The 17,091-nt window shown below is 35.7% G+C and overlaps 1 protein-coding gene across 1 annotated transcript; it reads right to left on the bottom strand.

Moving 5' to 3' along the window:
* Positions 1–15,652: 15,652 nt before the first annotated feature.
* LOC121764202 lies at positions 15,653–16,885 on the bottom strand. The gene has a single exon (XM_042160257.1). It carries the CDS (start codon positions 16,883–16,885, stop codon positions 15,653–15,655), a length of 1,233 nt encoding a protein of 410 aa, XP_042016191.1.
* Between the last annotated feature and the right edge of the window lie 206 nt (positions 16,886–17,091).

Here is a 17,091-nt window from a genome sequence, read left to right as displayed (position 1 = left end):
CATGTATGGTGGTGTTAGGTTTTAAACGTGCATCTACGTTGTCTTTTGAAAATGGTTTTCTCTGAGATTTAAGTTTAATGCGTGTTTTACTTAAACTTTTAATTGATGTATTTCTTAAGTCTAACTTTTCCGTTGTCCTTTTTTTTAAAAGTATTCTTTTATCTTATGTCCTTTCAAAAAAATAATAACGTTAAAATCTTTAAACTAAGTTGTTTTCCTTTCTTCAAAATTAATTAAGTTTTTTTTTTAATTGAAATCCATGCATGTCGGTCACGATCGCCGCGTTTGTGGTACCCCTTGTATGGGCGGTCGTGACAGAGTGGTATCAGAGCTTTGTTCTTTCGCTCTGGTCCGAGAGTCTTCTTTCACTTTAAGTCTAAGTTAGTGAACCCTTATTTGACTAGAAGTGTCATGAAGGCTCAACATCCAGGCATCACGCTCAACCGATGAAAGTGAGGTATGTTTAAATTGTTGGAAGTATGGAAGAGTAGTGCATGAAAATGTATGATGATATGATATGACATTGACAAGTTTATGCATGGGAGTGAATGATATGCATGAGGATGAGTTGTAATGGAATGGTTATACGAGCATGATTGACATAATACCTTGAGCATGTGCTATGTTTATGATTATGATGTTGTAATAGCTATGTGACATGACCACCTTCTTTCATCCGGCAGTGGTCGTGACGGGCCTGCCTCAGCCTCATATCGTGCCCTATGTGCTCGAGTAACGGGCCAAGGAGAAGGTGGCATCATACCAGGCACGATACTCGGCTGATCCGGAAGTATGGATCCTCCTGCTGGGATGGGGTCACCGGGTAATATATATGGCCCTAGAGGAGCATGTCCGTACACAGTGTAACACAACTGAATTTCCCCTAAGAAGTGGAGGAAATCACCTGTGTACACAAAGCGTGGCCTACGATAGAAAATATAATCCCTGGAGATCATCTTCGCCCATCGCTGCCAAGTAGAAGGTAGTAGACTAACAAGTCGTGAAATCCCGTCCATATCATCAACCCCTAGATCTTGCCGAACCGAGCAAGAAATTCTCCAGAGCTTGGCCTACCGATGGGCCCGTCTCCAGAGCTTGCCGAACCGAGCAAGAAATTCTCCTAGATCTTCATTAAAGCGCATAGCACATTCCTCATATTCTTCTACTATATCTTCTGGGCTTTGTATCGGTGACGTTCTCATCCTAGCAGTAAATCGAAAAGGGGCCATCTACAGTAAAACATTCATCAATTCACATCTCTCCGCGCCAAATAAGTCTATGTATATCTATGATATTAAAATAAATTATGGAAAGGTATGATAATATCTTATTGCCTCCAGATTCCCTACTTAAGTTTTTGTTACTTGGTTGCTTTCTACTTGTTTTAATCCTCCATTTATTGTTTTTTTTTTTTTTTCGCTTAGAAAAGCGAAAGATGGTTATAACTTATTTCCTTCTTTGACCCGATTTCTCGTTCTTTATTCTTTCCTTTCCTTAATTACATAACTTGGCCTTTGAATCATTCTTCTGGTTGAGTGCGATAGGTGAGAGTGTTAAGAGTTGATCACCTTACAGTGTAGTAGAAAGAGTCTAGACAGAGAATTGAAAAGAAATTGACACTCAGGTTCAGGGCAGAAAAGAACTTGCTCTGATACCACTCTGTCACGGCCGCACTACCTATGGATAGTATAGTACAAAAAATTCGTGACTAAAAGGGGAGGGTTAAGAGAAGTGGGGATGAGGAAAAAGGGATAAGTAATAACAAGTACAAATTCAGACGGAAATTATAAAAATATCATGTATACATCCTGAAATACTTGAGTAGGAGTAATATAGGATCAAAGGATAGCGTTATGATACAAAATAGGATTTGAAGTTATAGTTTTCACAGCGGAAGTAAACAACACAGTTTCATGTATAGAGACATAAACCTCGGAGGTCTTACTAGATCAACTCAAAAGAACTTTCTCTCAACCCCCTTGCTTCACCGTTTTGCAGCTCAACCTGCACGTTTAGAAATACATACAGAGCTGAGTACAGGAGTACTCAGTGAACACAATGCCGAAAAATACAATTATATATTTGAAAATATTGTCACATCATTACAGCAACACTCATGGATTTTTTTTTTTACTTAAAAGGCCTGAGCTTGCTAAAATTCTATGTTCAACCGCGGTCTAAGTTCATTTGCCATATCTTAACATTTGTGTACCGGGAAGGTGGCCACCTTCCACGACGGTCACATGACCGGCCAACGGCTCACGGTCCATTTGTGTACACTAGTCCAAGCAAGGTTTGCGGCCTTACTTGAACCCGAATTCGATTATAACATATTTGGCATAACCAAGGCAGATAGGCATAAATCATTTCTGACGGGACAATAACATTGACGAGCATGAGTTTGGATTTTCACCATAACAAATCTCGAAATTACTTTGCGATTTTTATCCACATTAGTATGTAGGATGGAAAGCTCACCTTATTTACTTTCCAACTATTAGGAAAAGATCCTTCGTTTTCCGTCGTTACTTTCTTCGTAAATCTCCCTTCTTTGTGTTGCTTCTTGTTTCACGTCAAAACCCGGCGTATGTTTTAGTGTAGATGTGAATTTTATGAAGTGGTGTAATCTCTCTCTTTTTTTTTAAAACCTCAAAGAGGTGTAACAGAAGATCACATACATATATATAAGTGTTCATTGGTATCTTTTATGTACAATTCATGACACGTACTATTTACTAATCAAGCCTGCATTCTTAGCTTTGATTAGTCAACAAAATGACTAATATAACCTACTCTTGACTCATCAAAGCTATTCTTGAAAAAAAAAAAATAATATTCTTTTATTAATTAGTTTATTTATTTTTTTATTATATATATATTTTTAAAGTTGGGAAAAAGAGGGACATATACATATTTAGCCGTCACTTCTTACATTTATAACACCAAAAGTTCGGGTTGTCACATTTTTGATAAAATCTTTTTGAGAAAGACTCGCTGGATATTCAGAAAAAAGTAGTCATCCCACAATCATCATGCCAATCTTTGGAAGTATATTTGTATACTTCAGGAGTGTTTGGGATTTGGATATTAGTGGGTTTTGGTAGGTTTGAAGCAAGGACTATTTTATAAGGAATTTCCGGTATATTTTGGATTGGAGAGAATCTGTTTGGGATAATTTGATTGGATTTTTGAGGAGTGACAGGAGTTGAGGGTGAAACAAGGGCTTTTGAGGTAGGTTTTGAAGAGAAGACTTCATAGTCTTTAGCACTTTGTATTTTCTTCCTTGTTGAGTCCATCATTGTTCCCTTGTAAAAATTCTCTAGTTAGAAAATCAGGTAGAGAATTATTTTCTCCTTTTATAAATTCAATTTCAAAATAAAAAACAGAAAGAATAGCTTGCCACCTGGCAAATATTTGTTATGAAACAATATTTTAAACATCTTTTGTAAGAACTTCTTTTGCTAATTTGCAATCTATTCTGAGTAAGAATTTTTTATTGTAAAGGACATCTTGAAATTTTGAGATACATAAAACTATGGATAAAATTTCTTTTTTGATAACGGAATAATTCATCTGTGTATTATTCCAGATTCCAGAGTGGTATCTAACTAATTGTTCTTTTGAATTAATTTTTTGTTTTAAAATTCCTCCATAATCTAGATTTGAGGCATCTGTTTCTATGATCATAAAGGCTTCTGGATTAGGGATGCCTAAGCATGGAAGAGTTTTTACCTCTTGTTTTATGGTTTTGATAATATTAGTGTGTTCCTCTGTCCAATTAGGGGGGTCTTTCCTAAGCCTTTGATAAAGAAGTTTACAAGTCTCCCTAAGATTAGGAAAGAAGTCTGAAATGTAATTCACGCATCCTTAGAATCTTTGTAATTGATTTTTATCTTTTATTTCATCGGGGAATTTGTCTGTAAAAGAAATCGACCTGCTGATAGGTTTGAAAGTTCCTTTGCTAATCTCATGTCCTAAAATTCTGATATTGGTTTGAAATAGTTTTAATTTGGGGGTGGATATAGCTAATCCATTTTTTTCTATGATTTTTAAGAGAGTGTCTAAACGTTTGATATGTTGATCAATATCTTGGGAAAAGATTAAAATATCGTCGATATAGACAATAAATACTAAAATGACTAAGAGGATTCATGATATCATTCATAATTTTTTGAAATTCGGAGGGGGCATTTTATAGCCCAAAAGGCATGACATTCCATTCATAATGTCCGAAAGGAACTATGAAAGCTGTTTTATATCTATCCTATTCAGAGATCTGGATTTGTTTTTGTTTTTGGGTAATATTATTAATTTGTCTGAATATAGAGTTATTCTGAAGATTAAGAATTTCTTGCTTCTTAATGGGAGAGATGAACTTAAAATTTATTTCTCTTCCCTGAACTTTGGTGGTAATACCACTATCATTGACATAGAAAGGATAAATTTGAGTTAGGAAAGGTGTTCCAAGAATCATATTATATGTGATATCTTCAACAATAGTAAAGATATTCTTGAAACAATACCCATTGTTACAAATATGAGCTTTGGAGTGTTTGTATTTGATTTTTAAAAGGTTATTATTAGCAGTATAAAGTTTTTCTTTGGATTTGTCACAATATTTAGTGGGAACGATACCTTCTCTGATAATATTATGGTCTGCTCCTGAATCCACCAAGGCCATAATACTGGTTTTGTAGTCATTAACCGCAAGAGTGATATTAACATGCCATTTTTGGTATTCAATTTCTCGGATAACTTTTATAGAATTATTTTCTGGATCAAGATTCTTCCGGTTATCAATTTATTTATTATTTTCAATAATAGGGAGTCTTGTCTCTATTTCAAAGTCCTTTTCTTTTAATTCATAAAATTCTTTATTAATTTATTTTTTAAGGCTATTAATTTCACTTTGGAGGTCTTTGGTTGTTATTTGTTTAGATATGCTTTGATAGGGATATTTATCCCAAAGTTTATTTAAACTAAATTGTTCATTGATGTTTATCCTCTTAGAAGTAGAAGGTTCTTCAAGTATTAAATCTTTTAACTTATTAAGATAATTATCCCTTATATCGGTATCTGAGATTTCTTGGATAAGATCAAAGATGACTACTTTCTTTTCTTTAGAAATGACGTGGATACAATTTTTGCAAATATCTTTTCCATGTTCAATACTAATATGATAATCACTTTCGTCAGAGGTATCTAGCATCTCTTCTATTTCTTAATCGGACTCACTTTCTGAGTTAGAAGAGTTATCCTTTTCTCTTAAAAGATTATTGATTTGTTTACCTATTAGTCTAATGTTCTTCTTCTTTTTCTTGCAACATTGGTCTTCAGTGTGTCCTAATTTTTTACAATACCAACATTTTATATCATTTTTTCCTTTATCATTGGTTGGTTTATAAGTTCTTTTAGGTTTTGTTCTTCTAAATTTATTTTTATAAGGTTTATATTCAGACCTTTGTGATTCTTTTTTTAATCTTCCTAGTCTTCCTTTTAATCTTAGAAGAAGGGGCTTCAATCTTTTCAATTCCAAACATTTCACAGAAACATCCAAATTCACTTTTCTCTTTCTTTTTTTTTTCTGTATTTGTTTTGTATATTTATTTCCATGCATAGGGTAATCCTGCAATGAACCTTTCTCTTTCTTGATAAAAGCAAATAATTGCCCGAAAGCAATTATTTTCAAAAGGAATATTCTCAGAATCTATATCATCTTTGATTTTTTGTATTATTCTTTCACTAAAAAGTTTGGGTAATCCTGCAATGAACCTTTCTTTCCAGAAAGCTTGATTACAGTCATTTCTTTTAAGAACCTGGGTTATGAAGACATCCTTATACCATCTATAATCAGATAAGGAGGGGCATCTAAGATTGGTCAGGACGATGGAAGAACTGTTATACTCTTCTCTCGGGTTTCCTATAAAATACATTGAAATAGTGACTACAAGGAAATCACAAGCATCGCTTGTTTCTTTTATTTCTCCGTCTTGGTCTTCAATACTCACAACATGGCTTAAAATTTGTTCCTTGCTTCCAAGATCTAAAGCATTATCCCACCAATTTTTTAATTGACCAGTAAAACCATTAACAAGAAGGATGCAAGCTTCTCTTTCAGAAATTCAATTGTACCTATAAGCAATCTTTGCCATTCCCATATCTTGCAAAGTATTAAGGATTTCATACTCAGATTTTCCATCTATGTTCCATTCTGTTATTGAATTTCCGTCGTAACTAGATTTATGAAATTGTCCTCTTTCTTCATAAAGCATATCTGCGGGTGAAGGTCTATTATAATAATTTTTGTTACTATTAAACTTTTTTCCTTTAAATATCCTGTTTATCTTAATGGGGGAGTTATCAGACTTTTTGAAAACTTCTTCTAATTTTTCAACAGAATAATTCTCCGTATCAGAAGAAGAACAACTTGCTTGTTCAGAAATTGATTCATGATTTTCTTTGATGACATTAGTATTAGAGGTACTTGGCTCACCAAGTTTTTCAGAAATTTTTGTTAATAATTTTTCTGTTTTTGGGTTAAAAGTTACATTCTTATTTCTAAAAATATCATTACTTCTGAAAAAAGGTCTAGAAGTATCATTCAGGATACTCTGTTTGACGGGTGAAGGGCTCTTGGTGGAAATAGTATCTAATTGGTTAGCAATAGTTTTAAGAATTTGGTTTGAATAATTATTCAGTTGGATAATTCTTTGTAATTCTTCATTTTCAGCAGTATTTTTTTCATTAGGCTTTTTAGTTTGTTTAAAAGGGTCTGCAATAATTTCACCTTTTTAAGTTTGAATTTTTAAAGATTGAAAAGGAGGATGAACTGCCGAAATGATAGTACCATTATTTGACAAACACCATTTTTTTATAAGACTTGAATTAACTTCAATGGTAGGTTTTTAAAACAATCATACCATCCTTCTGAAGAGAGGTATATTGCTATAAAATCATATAAAAGAAAGTTAGATTTTATTCTTTTCATTTCATTCGTCCATTCCTTCTTTATTTTGCTTCTAATCTTATTATATAATTTGTTAAACCATCTTTCTTTTTCTTTGTAAAAAGGAGAACTTAATTCTTTATTCAAATACTCCATATCTGGTGTAAATTCTTTATTAAGAGTTATGACCATAGTACTTCTAGTGGGTGAGTAAGGGTCACCTATATTTTCTTCAACCGGGGAGTTTGACTGTGGTATAGGTGTTTTGAACGTCCAGTTTCTCTCGGAAGGACTAGGAATATCTGAACAGGAAGCTCTACTATCCTCATATCTAAAGCTTCTATTGATTCTGTAGTTTGAGAAAGAATTTGTCCTATCAAATTTGACTGTTACAGTAGCATCAGGTTCTTCAATTATTTGAGATGGTTCTCTCATTTCAATGTCCCTGGGGATTTGAGGTTCTTTTATAAGAAACTGACTTGGAATTGTCATTTGATTCCATTTAAGACGTTTAGGAGTGTATGTTGTGGATTGTTCAGCATCTACTTGTAAGAGAATAGTTTCTCCTTTCACAAAAGGGTTCTTACTAAATTTAGGGTTCAAATTTGAAGACATAAGCCTAAGGTAGACTCTGAACATGACAGCAAAATTTTTGCAATTATGAAACTCATTTCCATGTATCTGAATGTCAAGCACAAGGGATTCTAAAATCATAGGGTCTGTCAGATCAACAGAAAAGTTCGGGGAGCAGTTGAAGTATATTGGGCCATTACAAATATTAGTTTGGACCATGTCTAAGATAGAAGTTTGGTATTTCTTAAGTCTTTTGTCTCTCAAAGCTAGGTAAATGGGTGTGTCGACTCCTATATGGACTAAAGGTTTGACAGCAATTTGGGCTAGACCAAAATGGGCATACCTATGGCCTTTTTCTATATATTTTTTTATAGAATCTTTATTGAGGAGAGGAAAGCTTTCTGACTTGCGCATGATACTTCTAGTTTCTTCATGAGTCCTTATAGAAAAGGCAGTTCTAAAATCTATAAGACCTATTTTATAAAAAATTTTAACCTTTTCTTTAGGGATACTCCAATCTAAGTAATTAAGCATGAGTTTTGAAAATTAACTTGTGGCTTAAAAAACTTCAAGGGTTACAGAGGGAGGAGGAAGAGAGCAATGGTATGAAAACTCTAAGACCGATGTGCCCTTTCTCCTTGGGAAGTGGTGGACACCTTTGATGATAACTCTTGACTTTTAGTATACTCTAGGAAAATTGTGATAAAACTTTTGTCTTTTGTGGCAAATATTCTGACAATCTTTTGATTAGGCAGCTAGTATGATTTGGATGATGTGAATCCGTGTGTTCCTCTGTCCAATTAGGGGGGTCTTTCCAAAGCCTTTGATAAAGAAGTTTACAAGTCTCCCTAAGATTAGGAAAGAAGTCTGAAATGTAATTCAGGCATCCTAAGAAACTTTGTAATTGATTTTTATCTTTTATTTAATCGTGGAATTAGTCTCTAAAAGAAATCGACCTGCTGATAGGTTTGAAAGTTCCTTTGCTAATCTCATGTCCTAAAAATCTGATATTGGTTTGAAATAGTTTTAATTTGAGGGTGGATATAGCTAATCCATTTTTTTCTATGATTTTTAAGAGAGTGTCTAAATGTTTGATATGTTGATCAATATCTTGGGAAAAGATTCAAATATCGTCGATATAGACAATACTAAAATGACTAAGAGGATTCATGATATCATTCATGATTTTTTGAAATTCGGAGGGGGCATTTTTTAGCCCAAAAGGCATGACATTCCATTCATAATGTCCGAAAGGAACTGTGAAGGCTGTTTTATATGTATCCTTTTCAGAGATCTGGATTTGCCAAAATCCAGACTTGAGGTCGAATTTGGAAAAAATCTTAGCATTAAAGAGTCTTCCTATTAAATCCTTTTTGTTGGGGATTGGATACCTAATCCATTGTAGAACTTTATTAAGAGGTTTATAATTTATGACTAGTCTAGGTGTTCCTCTTTCAAGTTCTGCTTGTTTAACTACATAAAAGGCAGAACAACTCCAAGGAGATTTTAAAGGCCTTATAAGTTTCTTATCTAATAATTCTTTAATCTCCTTTTTACAAATTTCTAAGAGTTTTTGGTTCATTTGGATTGGTCTTGATTTTGTCGGGATATTTTCTTCATTGAAACCTTTTTCATAAGGTAATTCAATGACATGGTGCTTTCTATCCCAAAAGGCATTAGGGATTTCATTACAAACTCGTTTGACAAAGTTGTTTTCAATTTCCTTTATCTTTGAAATGATCTTAGGAGTTCTAAGTTGGTCTTCAATTCGTTGAAAAGGTAATTCTTCTTTTAGAAAACCAATTTGTTTTTGTTTTTGTGTAATATTATTAATTTGTCTGAATATAGAGTTATTCTGAAGATTAAGAATTTCTTGCTTCTTAATGGGAGAGATGAACTTAAAATTTATTTCTCTTCCCTGAACTTTGGTGGTAATACCACTATCATTGACATAGAGAGGATAAATTTGAGTTTGGAAAGGTGTTCCAAAAATCATATTATATGTGATATCTGCAACAATAGTAAAGATATTCTTGAAACAATACCCATTGTTACAAATATGAGCTTTGGAGAGTTTGTATTTGACTTTTAAAAGGTTATTATTAGCAGTATAAAGTTTTTCTTTGGATTTGTCACAATATTTAGTAGGAACGATACCTTCTCTGATAATATTATTGTCTACTCCTGAATCCACCAAGGCCATAATACTGGTTTTGAAGTCATTAACCGCAAGAGTGATATTAACATGCCATTTTTGGTATTCAATTTCTCGGATAACTTTTATAGAATTATTTTCTAGATCAAGATTCTTCTAGTTATCAAGATCGTATAGTGAAACTTTGTAGGTCATTTGGATTGAAATGGTTTACTTGTTGGCCAAGTAAACCCAAATATAAAGAGTTATGTTTCAAAATAAGCTAATACGTTATGACATTTCTATGTTGTTGTAATGACCAAAAGATCCAATTTTTATGTCATTTAGTACCTAACAAAGATTGTATAATGAAAGTTTGTAGTTCATTTGGATTGAAATGGTTTACTTGTTGGCCAAGTAAACCCAAATTCAAAGAGTTATGTTATAAAATAAACTTATTCGATATTACATTTTTATGATGTTGTAATGACCAAAATGATCCTATTTTTATGTCATTTAGTACCTAACAAATATTGTATAATGAAAGTCTGTAGGTCATTTGGATTGAAATAGTTTACTTGTTGGGCAAGTAAACCAAAATATAAAGAGTTATGTTTCAAAATAAGCATATACGTTATGATATTTCTATGATGTTGTAATGACCAAAAGATCCTATTTTTATGTCATTTAGTACCTAACAAAGATTGTAAAATGAAAGTTTGTAGTTCATTTGGATTGAAATGGTTTACTTGTTGGCCAAGTAAATCCAAATATAAAGAGTTATGTTTCAAAATAAGCTTATACGTTATGACATTTCTATGATGTTATAATGACTAAAATGATCCTATTTTTTTTATGTCATTTAGTACCTAACACATATTGTATAATGAAAGTTTGTAGGTCATTTGGATTGAAATAGTTTACTTGTTGGGCAAGTAAACCAAAATATAAAGAGTTATGTTTCAAAATAAGCTTATACGTTATGACATTTCTATGATGTTGTAATGACCAAATGATCCTATTTTTTATGTCATTTAGTACCTAACAAAGATTGTAAAATGAAAGTTTGTAGGTCATTTGGATTGAAATGGTTTACTTGTTTGCCATGTAAACCCAAATATAAAGATTTATGTTATAAAATAAGCTTATACGATATGACATTTCTATGATGTTGGACTGACCAAAATGATCCTATTTTTATTTCATTTAGTACCTAACAAAGATCGTATAGTGAAAGTATGTAGGTCATTTGGATTGAAATTGTTTACTTGTCGGGCAAATAAATCAAAATATAAAGAGTTATCTTATAAAATAAACTTATACGATATTACATTTCTATGATGTTGTAATGACCAAATGATCTTATTTTTATGTCGTTTAGTACCTAACAAAGATTGTTTAATGAAAGTTTGTAGGTCATTTGGATTGAAATGGATTATTTGTTGGCCTAATAAACCAAAATATAAAGAGTTATGTTTCAAAATAAGCTTATACGTTATGACATTTCGATGATGTTCTACTGACCAAAATGATCCTATTTTTATGTCATACAGTACCAAACAAAGATTTTATAATGAAAATTTGTAGGTCATTTGGATTGAAATGGTTTACTTGTTTGCCAAGTAAACCCAAATATAAAGAGTTATGTTATAAAATAAGCTTATACGATATGACATTTCTATGATGTTGGACTGACCAAAATGATCCTATTTTTATTTCATTTAGTACCTAACAAAGATCGTATAGTGAAAGTATGTAGGTCATTTGGATTGAAATTGTTTACTTGTCGGGCAAATAAATCAAAATATAAAGAGTTATCTTATAAAATAAACTTATACGATATTACATTTCTATGATGTTGTAATGACCAAATGATCTTATTTTTATGTCATTTAGTACCTAACAAAGATTGTTTAATGAAAGTTTGTAGGTCATTTGGATTGAAATGGATTACTTGTTGGCCTAATAAACCAAAATATAAAGAGTTATGTTTCAAAATAAGCTTATACGTTATGATATTTCGATGATGTTCTATTGACCAAAATGATCCTATTTTTTATGTCATTTAGTACCTAACAAAGATTGTAAAATGAAAGTTTGTAGGTCATTTGGATTGAAATGGTTTACTTGTTTGCCATGTAAACCCAAATATAAAGAGTTATGTTATAAAATAAGCTTATACGATATGACATTTCTATGATGTTGGACTGACCAAAATGATCCTATTTTTATTTCATTTAGTACCTAACAAAGATCGTATAGTGAAAGTATGTAGGTCATTTGGATTGAAATTGTTTACTTGTCGGGCAAATAAATCAAAATATAAAGAGTTATCTTATAAAATAAACTTATACGATATTACATTTCTATGATGTTGTAATGACCAAATGATCTTATTTTTATGTCATTTAGTACCTAACAAAGATTGTTTAATGAAAGTTTGTAGGTCATTTGGATTGAAATGGATTACTTGTTGGCCTAATAAACCAAAATATAAAGAGTTATGTTTCAAAATAAGCTTATACGTTATGACATTTCGATGATGTTCTATTGACCAAAATGATCCTATTTTTATGTCATATAGTACCAAACAAAGATTTTATAATGAAAATTTGTAGGTCATTTGGATTGAAATGGTTTACTTAAGGGCAAGTAAACAAAAATATAAAGAGTTATGTTATAAAATAAACCTATACGATATTACATTTCTATGATGTTGTAATGACCAAATGATCCTATTTTTATGTCATTTTGTACCTAACACATATTGTATAATGAAAGTTTGTAGGCCATTTGGATTGAAATAGTTTACTTTTTTTTTTTTATCGAACACCTTCACGGTGGAGGGTTGAGTAGGTCCCTCATCCCATATATATCATCAAACGAAAAGAATATACATCAACTATCCCAAAAGTGGACAGTCACACAAAGGCAACAAACTACATTCAATAAAGCAAAGGAAAACTGTAAAACTATCAAAACCGAAGCAAGAAGCCCTCTGATTCAATCATATGATCCTGTGTCTGAATCTGCAGAAAAATTCCTGTCCTGCACCAGCCCCGAAACCATCATCGCATATCCTTCATCAGCATCCCCAGAACTGGCAGTTCGGCCAAAACCTGCATACCCCGAAACTTTTGCAGTAAAAAACACAGCCTCGGAATCTGAAATTCGGCCAACCCAGCTGATCAAGCCTGCAGAGCACTTTAACCCGAGAAGGCACCGAATCCTTCGTGAAAACCAGACTTGCACCTGCTTGCATATCCATTCCCGCAAGGAAATCCGCAGCTTTATTGCCTTCTCTGAAAATGTGCGAGACTTTCCACTCCAAGCCTTGCAGCGCCGTTCGAACTTTAATCAGATATGTGCAAACCTCTGCAGGGCCAAGCTTATCTTCCGCTAACCATCTTACCACACTTTCAGCATCAGATTCAATCCACAATTTGTTACCATGCAGCTTCGCCAGTTTTACCCCTAACTCCATAGCCAAGACCTCCGCCTCCAGCCCTGAACCTCCCTCAAACCCAGCAGCAACCGCAACTATGATCTCCCCTTCATGATCCCTCACCACACCTCCCCCCCTCCTGCCCTCTGAGCGGCTTGAGAAAAAGCTCCATCCACATTCAATTTAATCCAACCCCTGTCCGGAGGTCTCCATTGCACTCTCCCCACTTTCTTCCGCCCCACACTAGTCGTACCACTCATCACCTCCAACTGTGGGCAACAATTCGACCACTGATCTGGTGTTATTTTCTTGGCCAAAACCAAGTTTCTAAGCTGAGAATTCACTCTCTTAATCACATTCTCAACAACTTCAAACGCCTTATCTCGATGGACATTCTTATTTCTTTCTGACCAGAAAAACCAAAATATCAGGCACGGGATAATAGTGCAGAGATGTTGGCTTGCTCTCCATCCCATTTGTCTCTGCCACCATCTAAAACGTATCTCAATATTCTCACCAACCTCCCCAAAAGGACTTGCCTGGGGGAACCATCTCGAGAAATGTAACCACACTCTCCTCGCCGCCTCCCCGTTCACAAATAGGTGCAATCTCGATTCAATCTGTGGTTTACTGCAACATCTGCACATTGAAGCCAGAGAAATTCCCCTCCATTGCATTTTTATGTCCACCGGGATCCTGTTGGCCAACAAGCGCCAGATGAACACGGATATTGACAAACCAATACCTTTTCCCCAAATCATTTCATGTATCAGTCGTTTTCCCGCTCTGGCCCTGACCAAATCCCAAGCAGAGGATGAAGAGAAATCTCCATTTCCCGTGAGATTCCACCTTCCCCTATCCCTACTCCTCGCACCAAAAGGTATCTGCAAGATCCTTTCTACAATACCATCTGGCAAACCCTCCTCCATCGATAACCTTTGAAGCTCCATCTCATTCCATTGGTCCCCTATCCACAGCTCATTAACTTTCAGAGGAGAAAGGGCTCGTCTGTGATTGCACAGGTCTGCCAGGGGGGTATTGACCACCCACGCATCATACCAGAAGCTTATATTCCCATTTCCCACCACCAATCTGACCTGTTCCCTATAGAGTTCCCCGACCTTAAAAATTCTCCTCCAAATTGGGCTAAAACGGTTAGAACGATATGTTACAAAGGAAAAGAGGTTGAGCAGTACTTCTGATATAAATACTGTGCCCATAACGAATCCTGTTCCCTAAACCGCCACCACAATTTAATGGTGAATGCCTCCACTAGATCAGCCAATCTTCTAAAACCTAAACCCCCCTCATTCGTAGGGAGACACACTCTCTGCCACTTAATCCAATGAGTCTTCCTTGATGTATTGCAAGATCCCCACAGAAACTGGGCCATTACTTGTTCTATCTGTCTCAGCGCCCCTTTTGTAAGGTCAAGCACCTGAAATATATGTATAGGAAGCGCCCCCAGGACACTTCTTATCAAGGTTAACCGACCCCCAAAGGATAAATGCCTGTGACCCCAGCTATGAATTCTAGCCGAGATCTTGTCTCGAATGAACAAAAAGAGACTTGTCTTCTTTCGACCCCTAAAGATTGGCACTCCCAAGTAAACAAAAGGAAGACTCCCTTGCTGGAACCCACTGACCTCCTTCACTTCTCTAGCCCGGGTCTGGTGTTTTTTATCCAGAAAGAAGCAGCTCTTACCCACATTGACTCTCTGCCCCGATACCTCCATGTAGTGCTTCAAGCATTCCAATAATTGGGTTAAGGAGGACCTCTTAGCCTGCGAGAAGATCATAATATCATCAGCATAAGCCAAGTGCGAAATCCCCATCGTATACCTTGCCGTGCGGTACAACATCTCCTTACGCCCAAGGATGAGGCGGTCTAACAGCCTTGACAAATAATCTGCTGCAAGGATGAACAAAGAGGGGGAGATCGGGTCTCCTTGTCTGAGCCCTCGTGAAGACTTGAAGAAGCCTGCCACACCCCCATTTATTAAATCCGAGAACCAACAAGGAGAGATACAATTCTCAATCAAACCTAGCCCTCTCTCCGAGAAACCCATTTTCCTTAGAATTTTAATCAGGAATGGCCACTGAACACGGTCATAAGCTTTCTCCATGTCCAGTTTTAGCACCATATTTGGAGATGTCACTCCTTTCCAAATTTCATGAAATAGTTCTTAGCCAAAAGCACATTATCACTAATCAATCTCCCTTTGATGAATCCACTTTGGTTTGGAACGGAAAGCATCGGGAGCAGGGGAGCCAATCTTGAAGCAAGCAATTTGGATATGATCTTATTCATTACATTGCACAAACTAATAGGCTTGAACTCTGCCCATTTTGTAGGATTCTTCTTCTTAGGGACAAGGACAATTAAAGTTGCCGCAATACCTCTAGGAATCTGAGAGCCTGCAAGGAAATCACGGACTGCAGCAATCACATCTGTCCCAACTATCTCCCAACAACTTTGGAAGAACATAGCAGAGTACCCATCCGGCCCTGCTGCACTTTCTGCATTGATGATAAACACAATTTGCCTTATCTCCTCAGCCGAAGCCCCCCTCTTCCAATCGGTTCATGTTCACGTGAGGAGTCAGGGAAGGGATAATCTCCAGATCAGGTTCTCCCAGCAACCCTACATCCTCTGTTAACAATTCTTTGAAAAACATTTCTGTCGAGTTTCTAATATCCGCATCATCTGTCAGTACTCTCTCTCCCTCCTCTATCATGTGGATTCTCGCCTTGACCCTTTTCTGCTTCACCCAGCCTTGAAAATATCTAGTATTTCTTTCTCCTTCGGCCACCCATTTAATGGCCGCTTTTTGCCTCCAAAAATCTTCTTCCATTTTTAACCTTGCAAGAAACTTAGCTATAGCTTTGTTCATCTCCACACGAAGGGCTGGAGTGGGGTTCTGCTCAAATTTTTCTGAAGCTTCCTTAGCCTCAGCTTCAGCCTTGCCTAATCTCTCAAAAATGTTGCCAAAAACTACACGATTCCAGATTCTTAAGCTCTTCTTTAGACGGCTCAGCTTGAGTTGAACATTAACCATGCCACTGGTGCCCGTTTCCTCCCTCCAACATCTTTCCACCTCCTTAAGGAACAAGGGGTGACGCACCCACATGTTTTGGAACCTAAAGGATGGCTTGATCCGAGGTCCAGGTAATCGGCAATTAATCAGAAGAGGGCAATGATCTGAGAGAATCCTCGGAAGGTTAGTGACTCTTGTACACTCAAAGACATTTGCCCAACCTTCACTCAGAAGCACTCTAACAAGTCTCTCAAAGGTGTTCCCTCTTGCCCAAGTAAATTTTGGCCCATCCGCTCCCACATCTAACAGTTGGCAGTCACTAATAGTTTCTGCTAAGTCCGACATTTCCCTAGCCTTCCTACCTTGCCTCCTCACACTTCCTTGTCTCTCCTCTTCCGACACAAAAATATTAAAATTGCCTCCCACTAACCATGGCGAACCATCCAACTTCGAAGCCGGCTCTCGGAGCTTATCCCAAATTTCCACCCTCCCCTCTCTAGAACATTTACCATAAACCACCGACATGAAAATGGGAACCGATAGGGACGGAGAGACATATCGGCCATGAAGGACCTGGTCCGAATCATCCCAACCATCCAGCTCAATGTCCTCCTTCACGAACACCCAAATTTGTCCCTTTTTATTAGCGCCTTTGAATTTCATCCCAAAAAGCCTACTGTAGACATCAGGCTTAGCCTTGATCAGAGGCTCAATTATTGCAAGAACAGAAATTCTATTATCTTTTACCATTTTCTTTATGAAGGTCTGAGTGTTTGTGTTAGCCACACCCCGGGCATTCCAAATCAAAAAGTTAAATGACATGGGGAAACTCATCAGCATTCACCCCCTCAACCGATCTACCCTTCTTCGCTCCTTTTCCTTCCATCCCATTTGTCAGCTCAAAGGAAGCCCCCCTTTTTTCTACCATCTGATCCTGAAGCATTTTGGAATCCTCC

The sequence above is a fragment of the Salvia splendens genome, chromosome 14 (assembly GCF_004379255.2).
Source record: "Salvia splendens isolate huo1 chromosome 14, SspV2, whole genome shotgun sequence".
NCBI classification, from domain to species: Eukaryota; Viridiplantae; Streptophyta; class Magnoliopsida; order Lamiales; family Lamiaceae; genus Salvia; species Salvia splendens.
The sequence above is the reverse complement of the archived record's forward strand: the minus strand, read 5'-3'. Positions and strand labels throughout refer to the sequence as shown.

What these genes read in the sequence shown, in the direction of transcription:
- LOC121764202 (XM_042160257.1), bottom strand. Translation starts at nt 16,885, where the DNA reads ATGGTAAAAGATAATAGAATTTCTGTTCTTGCAATAATTGAGCCTCTG.